The sequence below is a fragment of the Ranitomeya imitator genome, chromosome 2, assembly GCF_032444005.1.
Source record: "Ranitomeya imitator isolate aRanImi1 chromosome 2, aRanImi1.pri, whole genome shotgun sequence".
NCBI classification, from domain to species: domain Eukaryota; kingdom Metazoa; phylum Chordata; class Amphibia; order Anura; family Dendrobatidae; genus Ranitomeya; species Ranitomeya imitator.
Window position 1 is genome coordinate 588658290 of NC_091283.1, and position 21043 is coordinate 588679332.

Sequence of the window (21043 nt, forward strand, 5' to 3'; positions counted from 1 at the left end):
TAGCTCCTTTTTAATTGTGAAATATTGTTAAATGGGACAGCTTGTGTCAATAGAAAAAAATATATACATAAATATAATGAAGGTTGATTAGGACCTTACATGTTTTCTGCATCCCATCGGTGCTAGATGAGAGCTATGCCATGATTTATAGTGAATAATGAGATCAAGACCATCCTTTTTTTTTAAAGCCATTATATTGCTGAAATGATCTGTGCTTTTCAAAGTGCCAAGATCTGCTTTCATTAAGACATCATAAAATCCTGAGACAGGGCTCGCAATAGTCTTGAGTTTATTTCCCAGTGGATAATCCGGTGACGTTGTGTGTATAAATACTACCTAGGAACACTGGGGTCTGAATCTGACCAGAACAACAACCGCATGAAGCATGGAAGTTTTCCCTTGGTGTCCTTGGCCTATTCACACATTGTGGTCATTATGTAATTTGTATGCTCTATTATGGTAGCCCCATCTGGGTGCGCAGTTCTCGGGACATAGAAGGAGCTTCGTCCTGCAGGATGGGCATGGCATGTCTCGCCTTTCGCTGCCTCCTTGCTCTTCTCTACTCCCACTGTTTATCTCAATTCTAATATTATTACACATCCCCTTGAAATGATTGATACTCAGAATAAGGAAGAAGTCACATGTCACACTGACTTTGTTTTTATTGGCTATAGAGCAGTGATCACGGTGCACAGGGAGGAGGAGGGACTGGGGAGAGCACAGCATTGCAGTGGATCAGGCCTCCCCCTGTGCGACGTTAAAACCTTTTAACACATATGGCTCAGCCTTTCCCCCCCAACTAGCTAGGACATCTGACTCCACAGCCGGCAACCAATGGGTTAATTGTGCAGCAAGTCCTACTAGCGAGGTCCAAAGAGCAAGAGTCTAATAAGAGTATTTGCAAAATTTCAGTCGCCTTTCATTTCCATATTACTAGCTGTGCCGAACAGAAAATCATACTAAACGGGACCAGGGTCAAACATTGTATTATCAGAACAGACTCCACTGCTGCAATTCTATCTAATGTGACAATTCCACTGCAGATTATCAGAACAGAATCGTACAGCGCTAAGTATCTAGATGAGAGATTTCCTGGCTGAAGTATATCAGGTTTCTAATGCGTATAACAAATGATGAGTTTATGAAGAATTATTAACCCCATTGTTGCTGGAGCACCCTGAAGAATGTTGAGGGATTCCCTTCAGTGAAATCTTCAATATTACAAAGCACAAATTTCCTAACTGCGCAGATCAGATTGACTCTGCAGATGCCGCATGCATTCTAGTCACGCATTGCTAGGCATGCTTCTCAGAAGAGGAGCTGTCGTAGAGCGGATGCACAAGAAGGAAGTGTCCCATAGTCATCTTCACAAGAGATGGTACTCTGCTCCCAGGAAGGTGACAAGTCTTTCATTGTCAGGGAATGCTGTCAGCATGGTTTCAGAGGCCTCCTGCCGATTTTGAGGCTTTGCAGCTGGCATGAGCTGTAGGTTTAGGGAAGGGAGGACAGTCTTTATTTTATGAGACAGGGGTAGAGAAAGGGAGATTGAAGGGAGGATTCACATCCAAAATCCAAGGTCAAGATTGCTAGAGAATGGAAAAAAAAATATATTGTTAATATAAATGATTTTCATGCATCTTAGCCACTGCTCTGTAAAATGTAGGGCGTTCTACCTGCTGTTTCTCGCTAGGCTCCTCAGGAGAAGGTTCTGTTTCACAGTATACCACCGCCTTGGTGACCAACATATCTGGGTGTTGCAGCTTTGCCTCTTTAATAGCCATGGCTAGGGCCTAGAATCAAACAGGTTTAGGATAATGTGGTTCGGTTGATATTTTGTTTAGGATTGCTTCAAATACCGTACATTTTTGTTCGGTGTGTTAAATGCTTTTTAAAAAGTAACAACAGTTTTCTTGGTGGTGATTTTTATTTTGCTACATTTCGAAAGTGCATTTTTTTTCTGACACTTTCTGAGTTCTACGGAAAAGCTACATAGATGGCGTGAGCCACTGAGCTCATTCACTGGCTGCAATAATGTTGACATGATGTCGTCACTGCAGTCATACAATAGAGACTGGTTGGTAGAAGAGGCACAACGCTGGCCCTAAGCAGGGTAAGTAAAGCATAGTTTGTTTTGTTACACACAACGAAAGCTAAGTGCATACTTTTCTATAGTTCTTACATACCAGTTGGCTATCACTCCTGAAGAACTTTTTAAATAGGGAAAAGTGTTGAGTTTTTTGACACTGGATCTGGTTATATAGAGTAAACCTCCCTTGGGACAAGGTTGACTATTTATTTGGCACTGATTTCATTATCTCCTTTGATAGAGGTCGGTCTATGATATTATTTGTAAGTTTCTGATATTGGATCTGATTGTACAATATATATCGCCCATGATAGAAGTTTGTCATGTGTGACACTATACAGTTTACTGATAACAGTTGGTCACTTCAATAATTTGTGCTTAAATTACTATATAGTTACTCTGGACTAGTCCATTGGTTGTATTTGATATTGATCAGTGACATAAGGCTATATCTAACCTATGCAAGTAGAGACTTTGGATACAGAATATTCCAACAGTTTTATGGCTCCATTTTGATTTACCTACCGGTAAGTACAGACTATTGGATACATACTAGTCCATGTGATTATAGTTTAAATAGGATGCAATAGGGGATTATCAAGGTCAGCCATCACTGAGCAGGGGCACCACATGATTTAGAGTGAAATCCTCAGTGGCCAGGCAGGTTAGCATTAGGGATACGATAGGGTGTACCACAGGTCTACATAATCCTACTATCTGGTATAATCCCCTTTGGCATCCATTTCACTCTGTCTTATATGTGTGTTTACCTATATTTAGAATGTATTTTATGTCATTGATTAAACTAGACTTTTTAGAGATTTAATATTAAAATGTATTTTTTAATTGGTACATTTTTTTGGTGAGCCATTATTGTCGAATATGTACTTTACATCTATACATTTTATGTCTCTTTGTTTTGTAAAACCTAACTTGGCCTGGGGAAAAAAATGACTGTTAAAGCGCCACTCAGGCATTTTGTTTTTTTCTTTGTAAGCCCCCTGCCCCCAGTCATATACTCACACTCCGGCGGCGGCCTTGTTTTTAGGCACCACACAGGTCCCGCAGCGCCATCTTATGATCGTAGCTTTTGACTGTCAGTAAATCAGAAGTTACGTCAAAAGAGCTCAATGCAAGACTTGTATTGAAAAGTGACTTCCGCGTCACTCCATGAAACACTGGAGCTGCCGGCAGGTCACTTTTCAAAGGAGACAGACTGGAGCGAAGCTGGAAAAGGATGAAGGCGGTGGCAGGTGAGTATGAGACAAGGGGCAGGAGACTTGGGATCACACATGCGAGAAACGCATCCGTGTCTCGCATGTGAAATCCAAGCTCTGGCGCCGGCACTCCAGAGTGGAGCGTGTGGCCGCATAGCAACACATGGAGCCGCACGCTCCGCTCTGGAGTGCCGGCGCCAGAGCTTGGATTTCACATGCGAGACACGGACGTGTTTCTCGCATGTGTGATCCCGGCCTTATACTTACCCACTGCTGTCTTCACCTTTTTTCAGCACCACTCAGAAGTTACATCACAAGCTCTCCATGTATGAGGCTTTCATAGACTTGTATTGAGTTGTGACCTCCGGCTTGCCCAGCAAACACTGCAGCGATTCAGCAGGTCACAAACTGCTGGAGACCTCCAGGAGCGGGGATAATAGAAGGTGAAGACGGCAGCGGGTAAATGTAAAACTAAGGGCAGGGACCTTACATTAGAAGCATCACTCCAGCGCTGCAATAAAAACAACACAAAAAAAAACAAAACACTGGAGTGGTGCTAAAGGGGTTTCCTCTTTCAGCAATATGTCATTGTCTCTATTTTATAAATAAAGGAAAGGCTGCAGACCAGTTACTGTATCTATGATCTAGTTAAAGTACCTATTCCCATTAATGAACATTTAGTTGAAATGTCGTTCACATAAAAGCTGTCTTTACCAACCCCTTGATATACAAGCAAGAAGGGCAAAAAGTCATTAATTTTAACACAAATAAGGCTTGTGCAAAAATTAGCTTTTAACTCTGAAATTGTTATTTGCCCCACTGAGTCCCGCTTTAAGGAGGTAAGTACTGAAGTACTGCTGTAACATTGCTGTACTCTGAGCGGTCACATACTGCAGCATTACCTGTTCTTGATCCACATCTTCATCTCCAGTAATAATTATTCTCTTCTCTATCCTTGTTTCTGAAAATCCACCTTTTACTGTCTGCTTGGGCATATTGGACAAAGAAATTAGTGAAATCAGCTATACCAAAAGAACAAGGTAAGCACAGCGATATAATAGGTTAACGATATTAATTTTCCACATAATTAATTTATTCACTGTATTCCACATATACAACATACGTTCTCCTAGTTATGTACATATCAGAGAGACTCGCCCTACTCTATACAGGAAAACCTAGTATTAAAGTACAATGGGGCTTGATATGATCAATAGCATTAAGCATTTTCTATGTAGAATTCGGAACTCTGTGAATTTTACCTAAATAAGAATTGTTAAAGGTCACCCCAAATGTGTGATCATCTAAACTGTCTGTGGCCAAGCTTTATAGGAAACTACAATAAAGTGAATAAGTTAGCTATATTTTAAAGAACCGTATATAGCGCAGTTTAAGGGTTTTTTCTGTATGCTGTAAACTGCAGAACACTTGACATATACCAGACAGAGGCCAAAAGGACACTTTTTTACCCGCCGCCTAGTCTTAGTAGGGCTTTTCTGATTTAGGACTGACTAGGGCCTAAGAAACAACACCTGTTTTGTATTCGCTTAGGTATCTACCCATTGCAGGCTGTTCTAATCTACCTGTTATGCCCAGCTACTGTTTCAGCAATTTGGTTCTAAAATATTCTAAATGATTAGTGATCTATGTTCATCAGTCCCAGAAACTAGTCAGGACTAGTAAAAAAAATAAATAATGACAAAGAATAGCAAAAACATTAATCGCCTAATAAATCTGCCAATTTAAGAGTATTAAAAAAATGTGCATAATTTTAGCATGTATTGGCTGAAATGTCCTCACCTTTGTCACATGGGTAGTTGTAGATGATGACAATGTTTCTGCTGTGCCGTGAGTAATATTTGCAGTATGGGAAACCTAAGGAACAAATGTACTTGGTAACAGTTTTTAATCTAACATGAACATCCTAGTGATACTGCGCTTTCTTGTATAACTTACATGTTGGGTACGAGCCACATCGGCTTGTAGAGGGTGGACGCTCTCACCAGATGCTACAGCTTTTGTCAGATCTCCTCCTCCAAGGTCTGTCCTGTTCTCCTCAGCCTGTCAAGGTGCAACAACAATCACTAGCCATATCTTACCGGATGTTTTCTTTATTCCGAGCAGTTTAGGAGTCATGGCTATAGAAAAAATTCTTGAAGTTTTAAAGATGTTATCAGTCTCTAGATGCCATCGGTCTATTGTAGTTCAAAAGCAATTGCATAAATATTACCACCATCCGTACAGAGAGTGGCATACCCTAAAGGTGCCTTCACACTGACCAATTTCACAACGATATCGCTCGCGATCCGTGACGTTGCAGCGTCCTGGATAGCAATATCGTTGTGTTTGACACGCAGCAGCGATCAGGATCCCGCTGTGCAATCGTTGGTCGGAGCATAAAGTCCAGAACTTTATTTCGTCGCTGGATCACCCGCAGACATCGCTGAATCGGCGTGTGTGACGCCGATTCAGCGATGTCTTCACTGGTAACCAGGGTAAACATCGGGTTACTAAGCGCAGGGCCGCGCTTAGTAACCCGATGTTTACCCTGGTTACCAGTGTAAATGTAAAAAAACCAAACACTTCATACTTACATACCGGTGTCTATAGCGTCCCTCGGCGTTCTGCTTCCCTGCACTGTCAGCGCCGGCCAGCCGTAAAGTAGATTACAGCGGTGACGTCACCGCTGTGCTTTACGGCCAGCCGGCGCTCACAGTCAGTACAGGAAAACACAGCGACGGGGGACAGACACCGGAATGTAAGTATGTAGTGTTTGGGTTTTATTACATTAGCACTGGTAACCAGGGTAAACATCGGGTTACTAAGCGCGGCCCTGCGCTTAGTAACCCGATGTTTACCCTGGTTACCAGGGGACTTCGCATAGTTGGTCGCTGGAGAGCTGTCCCCACCGTTCTGCTGCCTTTTCTCTTCTGCACATTTTTTTGCAGTGTTTTTTTACAATAGGTTTCTATGGGCAACCTAAAAAATACCTATAAAAACATAGTCATGCTTTTAAGTGATGAATCTTAGCGTTTCTACACTTCTTAAAAATCTGCACCAAAAATGCATAAAAAAGAATATAATTTATCAAAAACGCAGCAAAAAAATCCAACAGTCGTAGCAGATTGCTAGGGTGTATTTTGGTATGAACACCGACAGAAAAAAAAGGCAATGTAAAAAAGCAGAGTTTTTGCAATTGGGAACATGGTGGGAGGAGGTTAAGAACTGCTGGCACCTGGTCACCACAGGTCATACCGTAATTACTTTCTATCACCTATAAAATATCAGACTTTTAATAGGTGCTGGAGGCTTGGGAGGTTGTTAAAAAGGCAAAATAACATATACTGTGTGTGGTTCTACCCAAACCAGTTGTAGTCTACCAAGTCTCAACCATGTTACTTCCAACAGAATGGGCCTACTCCATCACACGTATTGATGCTCTTCCCAGAGACAGTGTTACACAGAGGAGTAAACCCTATATAATAAAATATTGAGAAATAGAGGAACAATGGGCATGTCATTCACTATTTTTCTTATGAGTGTGGCACTATCCTTGGGCTTGAATGGGAAAGTTATCTGTGCAGGTTTTCCACCCATCGAACACTGAAATAGGGTCAATTTGAACTCTGGAATATCCCTTCTGTGCTCCATAGTGGACACCAAGACTACAAATGATCTTCTAACCAACAATGGTACAGTGCATATCACATTTGGATAGCTTATAAAACACTGTAATTATTTACTCTTAAAAATAATAATATTTTTAATTTCTATAGCACCAGCATATTCTGTAGCACTTTCTATTTAATCAGCATTATATTGGAAAGATCTTTGTCTTATCATCAGGAGATTAACACTGGAGGACTAGTTGTTTCATGCTATGTAGTCCTCCATATTATTGAGTTTTGTATAACCCCAACCCCACTACTGTTTGACAGCTTTCTGTGTACCCTGTGCATAGGCAGAATGCTGTCAATCACTGGTGTGAGTGAGAACTTAGAGAACTGATAGATGTGCAACAGAGAAAACTGTGATATCAAAATGACAGCATGCAGAGTAGTAAGAGACACATCGCTAGAATCAGGACCCTATCTCATTGTGCTCTCAGATTACATAGCAAAAACCTGGTGATAGATTGTCTTTAAATTAGGCTCCTTCATTTTAAAATTGTTACCTGAGTGGTTTGTACCGTAGAAATCTGTGTTTGCGTAATAGTTTCTCCATCTGTTCTGCCGACTGCATCCATACTAGTGATGACCTCGTTCTGCACTGTCTTCAGGTGTGACTATGTGACAAAAGAATAAGGTTACTGGATTTAGACAACTAACAAACATAATAAATAGCTTATGAATACGTGTGATCTAAATAAAAATTGAAAAAAACATGCACAGGATGGGTAGATGATGTTTAATAAAATGATTTACATTAACATGCTAGAAAATCTATTGATGTCATTGGTCAGCACAGATGACATCGTCGACATTACTAAACTGAACAGACGGATGCTTTCAGCATGCACATGGTGGTATCATAGTACAATGACATGCAATTTCTAGTAACAAGCTGGGAATACTAAACACAACAAGGATGGATGATGGATGTAGAGACGTACATAAATGTTGACATGTTTGGCCACATCATGCATTTCCAGCACCTTCGATGCATTTTAATGTTTTTGAGATGTACTGCAAACCTGGGCAGCCAATTTTAGATGCCTCAGGTTAAGTATTTATTGGTAGAACTGACAACATGGACAAGGGTATGTCTGGAAACTCCATGCTGTAACTTTGTACCTCCGTTGTCTCCTCCTCTGACTTGTCTCCATCATGTACTTCCTGGAATGCAGTTGCAAGGTTGTCCATTGCGCCTCCATCACCTTGGTCTCTATGCAACTCTGGCAGGCTACGTCTGAAATCCTCAAAGCCTACATTCGAGTGGTAATCTCCAATGACTGTGAAGTCCACCTCCGCCTCAAGACTGGATGTAGAACTGACGGTAATGCTTGAGCACTTCCTCTCAATGCTCAGTTGGTTGTCTTTGAGGAGCCCTGCACTTTGCTCCTCTTCTACTGATGGACGTCCTTCATCTGCTTCCCTGCTGCTCATTCTCTAAAGGGATTCAAAAAGCCATGATGGCGAAAGGTCTCAGTGCGACATTACTCAAAGATGAGGAGAGTGGCATGGTGAGTTCAGATGGACTTGTGATCATGCCTTTTCATAAAAATGGAAAATCTATGCACAAGACTATTAACATACCATTTTTATAAATTGGTAACCCTTGCAATAGGTATCATATGTAATTTACAATGTAAATAAAATTCAAATCCTACTGCTCCTCCTATGTGAAAATGTTTTGTTCATCAGTGGAAAATAGCAGTTCAGTGTTAGTTGAGGTTATCAAGCATTTTTAGGCTTTGTATATAACACCAGACTCTCATTAGACCCCTGTAAATGTAGTTCTACACCACTGTAACATTATGAAGAAATATTAAATATGTCAGTAAAACTACACTAAAACTGAATATTATGCAGATATAGAATATATTTGTATGTTGTGTTACAACGTTTAACATTTATATATAACAATATATATTTTTTGTATTTTCATAGACCATATTTTGCTTGATATAAACCAAAGGTCACATTTATTCTGCAGCCCCCTGGGTGTACAATAACTAACAAAATGCAAGCAGAATCAGGGCAGGCCATAGCCCTGACCTGAAAAAGGACAATCCCGGATTTTCTATAACCCTGGTCCGGCAGGGAGACCTCTCTGAGAGCTGACGGGATGTCCCTTTCCTCCCAAGATGTTGACTCAAGTGGTTGACTCTAGAGCAGGAGAGAAGGGTTAGAGTGAAGAATTTTCAAGGGGCAGGGAGCAAGACCTGCAGCACAATGCATGAGACTGATGCTGGGCAGCGCAGCATCAAAGCGAGGCTCGAATGGACGCTGATTCACTAAGTTGTATTAAATTGTTACCAAGGGGCCCTATTGGATGTGCATTCTGTTTTTGTATATATACAGTATGAAAAAAGGAAGCGAAACAGTAACTAAAAGGGAATATAGGGAAAAGTCTGATGAATGTAGAAATAAAACAAACAGGTCAGAAGTAATGATGAGCGAGTGTGCCCCTTACTCGATATTTCCGAGCATGCTCGGGTGATCTCCGAGTATCTTGGGCGTGCTCGTAGATTGTTTGTGTCCCTGCAGCTGCATGATGTGCGGCTGCTAGACAGCCTGAATACATGTGGGGGTTTCCTAACAAACAGGCAATCCCTGCATGTTCAGGTTGTCTAACAGCTGCCATGCAGCTGTGGTGACACAAACATAATCTACGAGCACGCCCAAGATACTCGGAGATCACCCGATCATGCTCGGAAATCTCGAGTAACAAGCACACTCGCCCATCACTAGTCAGAAGCCTATAGACATCTCAGTGTGGATAGGTTGGTTCAGATTGTAGAAACGCTTTAAGAATACATTTCGTCGTCTTCCTAGACTTAATACAGCTCAGTGAATCAGTGTCCAGATGCATAGCACAAAAGCAAGAAAACAGCAGCCTCAGTGCAGTGAGTGGGGAGGAGGTGGGATGGAGATTACTAACTCCTTCTTATCCATGAAGGCGCAAATCGCAAGGCGTTTCAATCCAGTTATGCATTTAATGTGGGACATGAACTGCAGGGTACCTGCCAAGCATTGATTTTCCCAGACGACTAAGAAAATTACTGCAGGAGCCAATAAACCACTGTCATGTCATTGAAAGCGCCTGATTCCTGGAGTGGGGAAGATGTATTTTAGTGATGTTACCAGATTAGTTAAGAAGAGGATGTAGCTTCACCTCTCTTCATCTTTCCAACAGCTCTCCTTCCCGTCTCCTCTTTTGCTTCCATGCTTTTCAGACTGATATTTGGGGACGGGGTATTCTAAGCCAGATGGTACTCCAGCCAGAAGCAGATGGTAGGAGAGTATTGGCACAGACAGGCAGACAGATCCCATTATGACACCATGCCCCTTCGGATACACAAACAGGAACCTGGCGTGCTAGCCAAACCACAACACTCCAATGCCAAGCAGGTTTGGTGCCTCCATCCCTCCCCCCTACAAACATGCTACTGATGAGGATTTAGCACAGTTACCGCTGCATCGGTGAGTGTTATTTCACAGCCTGAGTCTGGAGATGAAAGGTCTCCAGGAGTGTCTGTTGTGGATTCAGCAGGACTGGCATTTCCTTCTTGATAAGGACCAGCATGGTGCCTAGGATTTGATTGAACAAGAATTTGCTCACTTTGATTGCTGACTGCAGCTGCCTCTTGATGACCCCGTTCTCTGGGAAGGCTCACTGGCAGTGGTATGATGGTTGGTAGCATAAAGTGAAGCACTGGTGGACCCCAATCTTCCAAAGGTAAATCTTCTGTGCCCCTCTCAGCTGTCATCTGTACACTTGAAGACAAAGGCTCATTCGGACATTTTGATTCCAAAACCTCTTCTGTGTTTTCTCTACCTGTTGCACAGCCATCTTCAATAATTTCTTCAGGATGATCATCTGGCATTAGGATATCAGTCGTGACATATTCCCTTAATGTTTCATCATGTTGACTCTCCCTTCTACCATTAAATACAGATTGCATTTGCTCATGACGATGCTGAAATGATGTAAACATGTCCATTTCCTCTGTATTTTCTGATTTCTTGGGTTGCTGGTACCCAGAACTCTCACACCATATTAACGTTTTTTGTTGGTCTTCCCAGTGAACATCATTGTTCCACTCGCCTTCTGTTTCATCAGCGCTGTCATCAGCTTCTTCTTCGTCACATAAAATAACACGCCTGCTCTCTCCAATTTCCACAATTGTCCTGCTCATATCATGAGACCTTTCTGATGATCCAGAAGCTAGCAATCCCCTCTCTGTCCACTTTATAGAGGGATCTTCTCCATCTACTTCTTCTCCCCTACTCCAGACTTGGCCTTGTTTTACATTGTCCATCTTTATAGCCCATTCTCTGCTATCATCTGCAGGAGCACCATCTGGTGCTGTCCTGGCTTTACTTTCCACTGTGTCCCATTCTCCAGTTACCATTACAAGACGCTGTTCCCTTTGGGTTAACCTGATTCTTCTCTCCACTCCCTTTACCACTGGTACTGCTTTGTCTGTCTCGGCCCCTTTCTCCTTGTGAGGGTCCTCAGTTTCTCTTTCCACCCTATCCATTGGAAGTTGGAAGTGTTCTTCCATGTCGGGGGTCAAATCCTGCCCACTGATGTGGACAGTTTGAGATTTTGGCACCTCTTCAAAGGACGTATTAAAGTTTTCTGTACTCCTTTCTATAAAAACCCAATGCTCCATGCCCTGTACAGTAATCAGAGCAAGATGGGTTAGCTGCTAATGCACAGTGACACTAAAAATGTCCATTATATTATAAGATAACATTTGTTTCTCTCAAAAGGACACGTGTAAACATTGTTGACAAATGAACATTATTGAAGTTTGTGATCATATAAAATTAGACATTTACACACAAAACACAGCCCTGTTATATGTGCAAGGGTGTTGAAAACAATACAACAATAACTAGTAATGAGATAAGTTCCTGTAGCTGCTATGAGCAGTGAGTCAATCAAACTTTCAGGGAATGTGCTCCTCAAATTGATCAGTTGAACAAAAGTGTTATATGGGCTTGCACAGAAAAAACTACCTGTGCTTGTAGTATGAATATAGCTGAAGAACATAACTTCAGAAACAGTCCTCTAGGAGATGAATAACATGAGAAGTAGATTTCAACACAGAATTAAATTCCTTAATGAAACACAATGTCTTATGTCACAAAATTCAGACTGATAAATGTAATTTCTTCTGGAAGTACTTAATAGTAACACAATGCTATCAAAAGGCACGAGAGCTGACTAGAAGCTAATATATAATTATATAATTCATTGTTCTCCCAGGATAAAAACATTTCGCAGGCTATAAAAAATCCTGGCAGCTTATTGCATCACAAAATAATGACTAGCTTTAAAGCCTTCACTGCTTCATTCGCACCTTCCATGTAATGCCACAGTGATCTTTGTTAACAATGCTGCATTGATGATGTGCCATACCAAAACAGGTCTCATCACTTGCCACTGGGATCACAACATACATACTGACATCGCCACTAAGGCCAATGATTGGCTCATTAGTGATGAGTGAATCAAAGTCCGGTGCTATGTTATACATGCATAACACTGCAACAATGATGTTGTTCTGGGCATACAAATCAGAAGTGGTGTCAGGTATTCCAACAGGTAGGAGGCAGTTTGTAAGGTTCCCAAAAAGTGGCCATCGGCCACTGATGCAGCCGATGTAGCAGAGACCAGTGAATCCTACTCATCTCTAGGAATAATATATTGGTACACCATTTCAACATTGCAGTGATGTAAACAGGAGAGTATAAGTCTAGTAGCACTGAAGTAGCTTTTGGTTTAAGAGAAAATTAAAGCCAAAAACATTAACAAAATACTCAATTCTTCTCACTTTTTATGTAATACCTAAGTGTTACATATTTAAAAACTGCATGTGTGAATCTAGGCTTTTTAAGATAAGCCCTTGTGAGCCCTGGTGGATGCACAAACTATTTTTTTTATATATTTTGCTATTTTAAAATATTGGCATACACTATGGGTCAAAATTTGGACACAGCTGTTCGTCCTATGGTTTTCCATAAGCATGAAGGCACACAAACAAGGTGTAAAGAAACATATGTGACATAACCTAGAATGTGTCAAACCTTAGATTCCTCAAAGTACCCCCTTTACTCTGATGACATCTTTACACACCCTTGGCATTCTCTTATGTGGCTTTAACAGGTAGTCATTTGAAATTAGGTTCCAAGAAGTATGCATTTTCAAGAGTTCATTTGTGGAATCACCAGCCTTCACAAAGTGTTTGCGACCATAAACTGTGTTTTGCAGAGGCATTGTTGGCACACAGTTCCATACGGTGCTGAGTCGGGGTCCACAACTGTTCTAAGGCAGAATATGGCAAGAACCACTCAACTAAGTAAAGAGAAAGAACAATCCATCTTTACTTTAAGACATGAAGGTCAGTCAATCTAGAAAATTGCTAGGACCTTGAATGCATCCTCAAGTGCAGTCATGAAAACAATCAATAATGAAAGTGGCTCTCTTGAGAACCGTCCCAGGAAAAGAAGACCTAGAATTACATGTGCTGCAGAGGATAAGTTAATAAGATTTATCAGCCTCAGAAATCCCAAATTGACAGCAACTCTGATCACAGTCCTCATTAATAATGCAAAGGAATCGAATAGCAGATACATATCAACATTAATTGTCAGGCTGAGTTTGCAAGAAGCAGGCATTATTGTTGAATTGCTGATAAGAAGCCACTAGTGAGGACAGCAAACAAGAATTTGTATTGCAAGAGGACTAAGACCCAAAATGCTCCTCCAGCCTATATAATGGCTATGTGACCAAGCGGCTGAGGAATGGAGTGCTGCATCAGATGAGATGAACTCCAAAATCACTCGACCTAAGCCCAATTGAAATGGTTTGAGATGAGTTGGACCACATAATGAAGGCAAAGCTGCCAAAAAGTGCACAGCACATATGGGAAATCCTTCAAGACTGTTGGAAAGCCATTCCAGGTGACTACCTGAAAAAACTGCTTGAGAGAATGCCAGGGGGTAAAAAAGGTTTACAACATATTCTGGTATGTTTGACACATGTTTCTTTACTGCTTGTTTCCATATGTGTCCCCTTCTGGTTTAGCTTCATTCACGTGGAATATATAATGTTCACATCCCAATCAGAACAGGAAAAAATATTGCAAATTTTTGATTAATACTGAACATCAAAATCAGATCATTGATAACAAATACTAATAGAGATCCTTTAATAATGTTTTGGAAAAACTATCAAACTATCAAAACCAGATTGTTTTGTGTGTCTTAAGTTTAAAACTATACATGTTTCATTTAGATTGTCATTTAGATTGTCCTCTACTTTATCATTGACCTTTAGGGTAGGTCATCAATATCTGATTGGTCGGGGTCGGACACCCGTCACTCTCACCAATCAGCTGTTTTCAGTGTCAGATGCCTCTGGCCGGAAGTGCTCAATTGCGGAGCTGCTCCCTATTCAAATCAATAGGAGGCGGATGTGCAGTACCCGATTGCGACAAATATCAGAAAACGGGGCAGCTCCGCAATTGAGCACTTCTGGTAGCAGCCGACACTGAGTACATCTGATCGGCTGGGGTACCAGGTGTCAGATCCTGACTGATCAGACATTGATGACCTATTCCAAGGATAGGCCATCAATGATAAAGAAGTGGACAACCTCTTTAAAATAAAAGATGGGACTAATCTTCTAACTTAAAACACTGTCTTTGATGAAATAAAATAATATTTTTCCTTGCTTGTATTTGAATGGGTCTTTTGTGTATTTAACCTCATATCTGAGTCATGTTTTTTATGCATATATTACAGTGATTTAGTGGTACGCTATGCCGCTCCATCATCCACATGTAAAAAAAAACATGAATATATGAACAACACCGAAACGGGAAAAAAATTATAAACATTAGAGCTTCTACTTCTTTGTAAATACATATGCACATCATAAATATTTAGCAACCCTCAATATGTTTATGTTATATTGGCCTTTTAAACATCAATACCTTCAGATTATCTGTCACCTGTTGAGTATGATGGATGTCATCACTCCGTGATGCCTACTAAGTGTTAAATAGGAAATGATGTGTCTGGGGGCCACTTATCTTTTTTTTTCCTATGGCAATAAACTAAACATATTTTTAGTCAACTGTCAACAAGTATGTAAAGCAGTCATTCTCAACCAGGGTTCCTTGTGTTATTAACCTGGAATATGGTCAGGGGTTTGCTGGAACACAGTAATAAATCACTACTACAGAAAAGAGGGAAACGGTCTACAAATCTGAATATAGTGCTTGACTAGAATTATTGAATGTTTTACCTTTCCCTACATGAGTCTCTTTGGGGTAGGAATGAGGATAAGGGAACCCTGGAAGTTTAGTAATTTTTCAGTGTTTCCCCCATTCTGTTATGATTGGGATTTAATACTCTGAAGTGATGACCAGTTTAACCAAAAATTGCTGTTACAAAAGAATACATACAATACATAATGAGGAACACATAGTCTAAAATGATCAAGTATGAAATTTTAGATTTGGATCGTAGTGAAAGATGTGTAACAGCTGCGCATAATAATGCAAAACAAATCTGTATACAAATGAAAGAATTCTGTTTTTTCAGAGATTTCAGATCCTGGTAAACTGGTCAATTTCTAGATCGAAGAAATCTTTATAACATATTAATCAAAGTAAATAATATACAAAGTAAGGTGAGGCACCTCGGGAGATGAAGCCAAGCTTTTTTGGGTGAAAACATCTGAATCCTGGGCAGCAGCGGTATCATGCTCATCCTCCTCTCTTTTGCCAATTTCTTCTGTGTCCTGTTGAACACCATAAAAAGGAAAATTAAGACACATTACAGCAAGTGGAGGAACTTATCGTCTCATAAGATGAGATGTGGACCCTAAATACAGGGTTATATGCCGTGGACACCTGCATATTTTTTTTTTTAATTATATTTTTTTATTTATATATTGGTCAATTCCAAAAATCACAGTTCTTCAAAATATTCTCCAAAATATTGTCTTTCTTTAGTTATGGGAGCACTATAATAATAACTGGTGGTTATCATGCAACCCATCATCAGACTATCTTGGAATATTTCAGAATATGATAATCATATCTCAGTAAGCATCTGCAAACTGCAATTTGTTGTCTTGCTGATTGTTCTGGCTATAAAATGGTGATGTGCCTGTAACACGTTGATGGGTATTCCACGCATTAGTGCTTTTACTACTTTCTATGTAAATACATACTAAATGATTCTGGACGTCACATATCCCTGTACTGCATTTGTTCTGCACTAAACACTATAAATATTTACACACTCCAATGCATTCTGAACAGTCGGGTGCCAGCTTGCTCAAAATTCAGGGGTAAACTAAATGTTGTGGCATCCAGACAATGCTCAAGAACCACTGGACAGAAGAAACCCACAACCTATAATAAGACAAAAAAAGTCAAATTATGGTCTTTGCATATGTATATAAATCTTTGATATAGATTTTGACCTTTCTCACTTTGCTACACAAATATTGGTGCAGATGTAAACTTTATGCAGAAAGTATTCACAATATTTGGAAGAAATGTATCAGAACAAATGAATAGCCAGTTAACCAGTTCATGAGGGCATTCTTTAAAACAGCGTAGATGTTGCATGTTGGCATTTTGCATTATTTTAGTGTTACTTTATAAAGTGTGGAATCCATAATGATTTACAAAATTCTGTATTAAAGTTGTGAAATAAAATATAAAAAATTATGTCTAAAAATAACATATAAAAGTCACAAATGTTTGTACAATAAGTACGATTTTGCAGAAAAAAATTGTGACTTGTCTTTATGATTCTCACCCTTAGTGTATAACGTATATCTGATATATACAATTGTATACTAAGTGTATCTAACAGTACTAGATGTACTGTATATAAGTATGCTGGGCATCTAAAAGTGCAATTGAGGTATAGAAATAAGTGCCCTTTTGACGTCTATTGTTAAAAAGTACACCCTATATTGAAAAGCAGTTTTAAATAGTTATGCTCATGTCCACTGCCCAAATGCCTAAAATAGACATATGGTGTATACAGTGATTGTACACATTACCACTCATAGTGCAAACCTACCATAACCATGTTTACAGGGGTTCTCTAGTCTCAGAAAAGCCAGAAGCCAGGCGAGACAAATCGGCATATGACCGCAAGTATGGGAATCGCACACATGTGCTCACTTAATTGCCCACCCGCATATAGAATACAGTGGAATCTTGGCAGTTTCAGATCCAGCGCCCCAAAAGACTTTTAAATAAATTACAAATTTAAAAAATCATAATTGCTGTTACTAGCCCCACCCCCGTTAAACTGTGTCAAATATATAAAAATAATTTTTATGGAATGGAGTAAAATTTTAACATGTATTTCAGTGGCCTTGTGATCATAAAAAAGTAGAAAAATAAAAAGAAAGGTTGAAAATATCAAAATTAGATTATATACAGTACAGACCAAAAGTTTGAACACACCTTCTCATTTAAAGATTTTTCTGTATTTTCATGAATCTGAAAATTGTACATTCACACTGAAGGCATCAAAACTATGAATTAACACATGTGGAATGATATACTTAATTTCAGTAGTTTCACACTTTTTTGTTATGTCTTATATTCTAGGTTCTTCAAAGTAGCCACCTTTTGCTTTGATGACTGCTTTGCACACTCTTGGCATTCTCTTGATGAGCTTCAAGAGGTACTCACCGGGAATGGTTTTCACTTCACAGGTGTGCCCTGTCGGTTTTAATAAGTGGGATTTCTTGCCTTATAAATGGGGTTGGGACCATCAGTTGTGTTGTGCAGAAGTCTGGTGGATACACAGCTGATAGTCCTACTGAATAGACTGTTAAGATGTGTATTATGGCAAGAAAAAAGCAGCTTAGTAAGGAAAAAACGAGTGGCCATCATTACTTTAAGAAATGAAGGTCAGTCAGTCTGAAAAATTGGGAAAACTTTGAAAGTGTCCCCAAGTGCAGTTGGAAAAACCATCACGCGCTACAAAGAAACTGACTCACATGAGGACCGCCCCAGGAAAGGAAGATCAAGAGTCACCTCTGCTTCTGAGGATAAGTTTATCCGAGTCACCAGCCTCAGAAATCGCAGGTTAACAGCAGCTCAGATTAGAGACCAGGTCAATGCCACACAGTTCTAGCAGCAGACACATCTCTACAACAACTGCTAAGAGGAGACTTTGTGCAGCATGCCTTCATGGTAAAATAGCTGCTAGGAAACCACTGCTAAGGACAGGCAACAAGCAGAAGAGACTTGTTTGGGCTAAAGAACACAAGGAATGGACATTAGACCAGTGGAAATCTGTGCTTTGGTCTGATGAGTCCAAATTTGAGATCTTTGGTTCCAACCACCGTGTCTTTGTGCGACGCAGAAAAGGTGAACGGATGGACTCTACATGCCTGGTTCCCACCGTGAAGCATGGAGGATCAGGTGTGATGGTCTGGGGGTGCTTTACTGGTGACACTGTTGGGGATTTATTCAAAATTGAAGGCATACCGAACCAGCATGGCTACTACAGCATCTTGCAGCGGCATGCTATTCCATCCGGTTGGACCATCATTTATTTTTCAACAGGACAATGACTGTTATGTTTGCTAATGACAGGTGTTATGAAGGCAATCCAGAAACACAGTGTGCTTAGCGATCAGAGCGCACACAGTGATCTGACAAATACCCAAAAATACAAGAACGAGCTCTGAGACGTGGAAACTCTGTAGACTGCACACCTGATCCTATCCTAAACACAACTAAAAGCGGCTGTGGATTGCGCCTAACAACTACCTAGGCAACTCGGCACAGCCTAAGAAACTAGCTAGCCTGAAGATAGAAAAATAGGCCTGACTTGCCCCAGAGAAATTCCCCAAAGGAAAAGGCAGCCCCCCACATATAATGACTGTGAGTAAGATGAAAAGACAAAACGTAGGGATGAAATAGATTCAGCAAAGTGGGGCCCGATATTCTAGGACAGAGCGAGGACAGTAAAGCGAACTTTGCAGTCTACAAAAAACCCTAAAGCAAAACCACGCAAAGGGGGCAAAAAAAACCCACCGTGCCGAACTAACGGCACGGCGGTACACCCTTTGCGTCTCAGAGCTTCCAGCAAAACAAAAGACAAGCTGGACAGAAAAAAAGCAACAAAAAAGCAAAAAGCACTTAGCTATACAGAGCAGCAGGTCACAGGAACAATCAGGAGAAGCTCAGATCCAACACTGAAACATTGACAAGGAGCAAGGATAGCAGCATCAGGCGGAGTTAAGTAATGAAGCAGTTAACGAGCTCACCAGAACACCTGAGGGAGGAAGCTCAGAAGCTGCAGTACCACTTGTGACCACAGGAGTGAATTCAGCCACAGAATTCACAACAGTACCCCCCCCTTGAGGAGGGGTCACCGAACCCTCACCAGAGCCCCCAGGCCGACCAGGATGAGCCGCATGAAAGGCACGAACAAGATCGGAAGCATGAACATCAGAGGCAAAAACCCAGGAATTATCTTCCTGAGCATAACCCTTCCATTTAACCAGATACTGGAGTTTCCGTCTAGAAACACGAGAATCCAAAATCTTCTCCACAATATACTCCAATTCCCCCTCCACCAAAACCGGGGCAGGAGGCTCAACAGATGGAACCATAGGTGCCACGTATCTCCGCAACAACGACCTATGGAATACATTATGTATGGAAAAGGAGTCTGGGAGGGTCAAACGAAAAGACACAGGATTGAGAACCTCAGAAATCCTATACGGACCAATAAAACGAGGTTTAAATTTAGGAGAGGAAACCTTCATAGGAATATGACGAGAAGATAACCAAACCAGATCCCCAACACGAAGTCGGGGACCCACATGGCGTCTGCGATTAGCGAAAAGTTGAGCTTTCTCCTGGGACAAGATCAAATTGTCCACTACCTGAGTCCAGATCTGCTGCAACCTATCCACCACAGAATCCACACCAGGACAGTCCGAAGACTCAACCTGTCCTGAAGAGAAACGAGGATGGAACCCAGAATTGCAAAAAAATGGAGAAACCAAGGTAGCCGAGCTGGCCCGATTATTAAGGGCGAACTCAGCCAACGGCAAAAAGGACACCCAATCATCCTGGTCTGCAGAAACAAAACATCTCAGATATGTTTCCAAGGTCTGATTGGTTCGTTCGGTCTGGCCATTAGTCTGAGGATGGAAAGCCGAGGAAAAGGATAGGTCAATGCCCATCCTACCACAAAAGGCTCGCCAAAACCTTGAAACAAACTGGGAACCTCTGTCAGAAACAATATTCTCAGGAATGCCATGCAACCGAACCACATGCTGAAAGAACAAAGGTACCAAATCAGAGGAGGAAGGCAATTTAGCCAAGGGCACCAGATGGACCATTTTAGAAAAGCGATCACAGACCACCCAAATGACTGACATCTTTTGAGAAACGGGAAGGTCAGAAATGAAATTCATCGAAATATGTGTCCAAGGCCTCTTTGGGACCGGCAAGGGCAAAAGCAACCCACTGGCACGAGAACAGCAGGGCTTAGCCCTAGCACAAATCCCACAGGACTGCACAAAAGTACGTACATCCCGTGACAGAGATGGCCACCAGAAGGATCTAGCCACTAACTCTCTGGTACCAAAGATTCCAGGATGACCAGCCAACACCGAACAATGAAGTTCAGAGATAAGTTTATTAGTCCACCTATCAGGGACGAACAGTTTCTCTGCTGGACAACGATCAGGTTTATTCGCCTGAAATTTTTGCAGCACCCGCCGCAAATCAGGGGAGATGGCAGACACAATGACTCCTTCCTTGAGGATATCCGCTGGCTCAGATAAACCCGGAGAGTCGGGCACAAAACTCCTAGACAGAGCATCCGCCTTCACATTTTTAGAGCCCGGAAGGTACGAAATCACAAAGTCGAAGCGGGCAAAAAATAACGACCAACGGGCCTGTCTAGGATTCAAGCGCTTGGCAGACTCGAGATAAGTCAAGTTCTTATGATCAGTCAATACCACCACGCGATGCTTAGCTCCTTCAAGCCAATGA

At 41.1% G+C, this 21043-nt stretch overlaps 1 protein-coding gene across 3 annotated transcripts in view; it reads right to left on the bottom strand.

The window, feature by feature from the left end:
- Positions 1-644: 644 nt before the first annotated feature.
- The window catches only part of EPB41L1 (erythrocyte membrane protein band 4.1 like 1), a 195515-nt gene continuing 175116 nt past the window's right edge, over positions 645-21043 (bottom strand). For 2 of the 3 annotated variants that reach the window (XM_069752308.1, XM_069752309.1), the window contains 8 exons: positions 15685-15786; positions 8097-8411; positions 7478-7588; positions 5260-5364; positions 5104-5178; positions 4206-4286; positions 1674-1790; positions 645-1586 (listed from right to left, as the gene is read on the bottom strand). In XM_069752308.1, the coding sequence (XP_069608409.1) occupies positions 1578-1586; positions 1674-1790; positions 4206-4286; positions 5104-5178; positions 5260-5364; positions 7478-7588; positions 8097-8411; positions 15685-15786 (915 nt within the window). In that variant the 3' untranslated portion in view covers positions 645-1577. Of the gene's footprint in view, positions 1587-1673; positions 1791-4205; positions 4287-5103; positions 5179-5259; positions 5365-7477; positions 7589-8096; positions 8412-9020; positions 9132-10438; positions 11648-15684; positions 15787-21043 lie in introns of all 3 variants that reach the window. The other variant, XM_069752310.1, reaches the window with a different exon arrangement.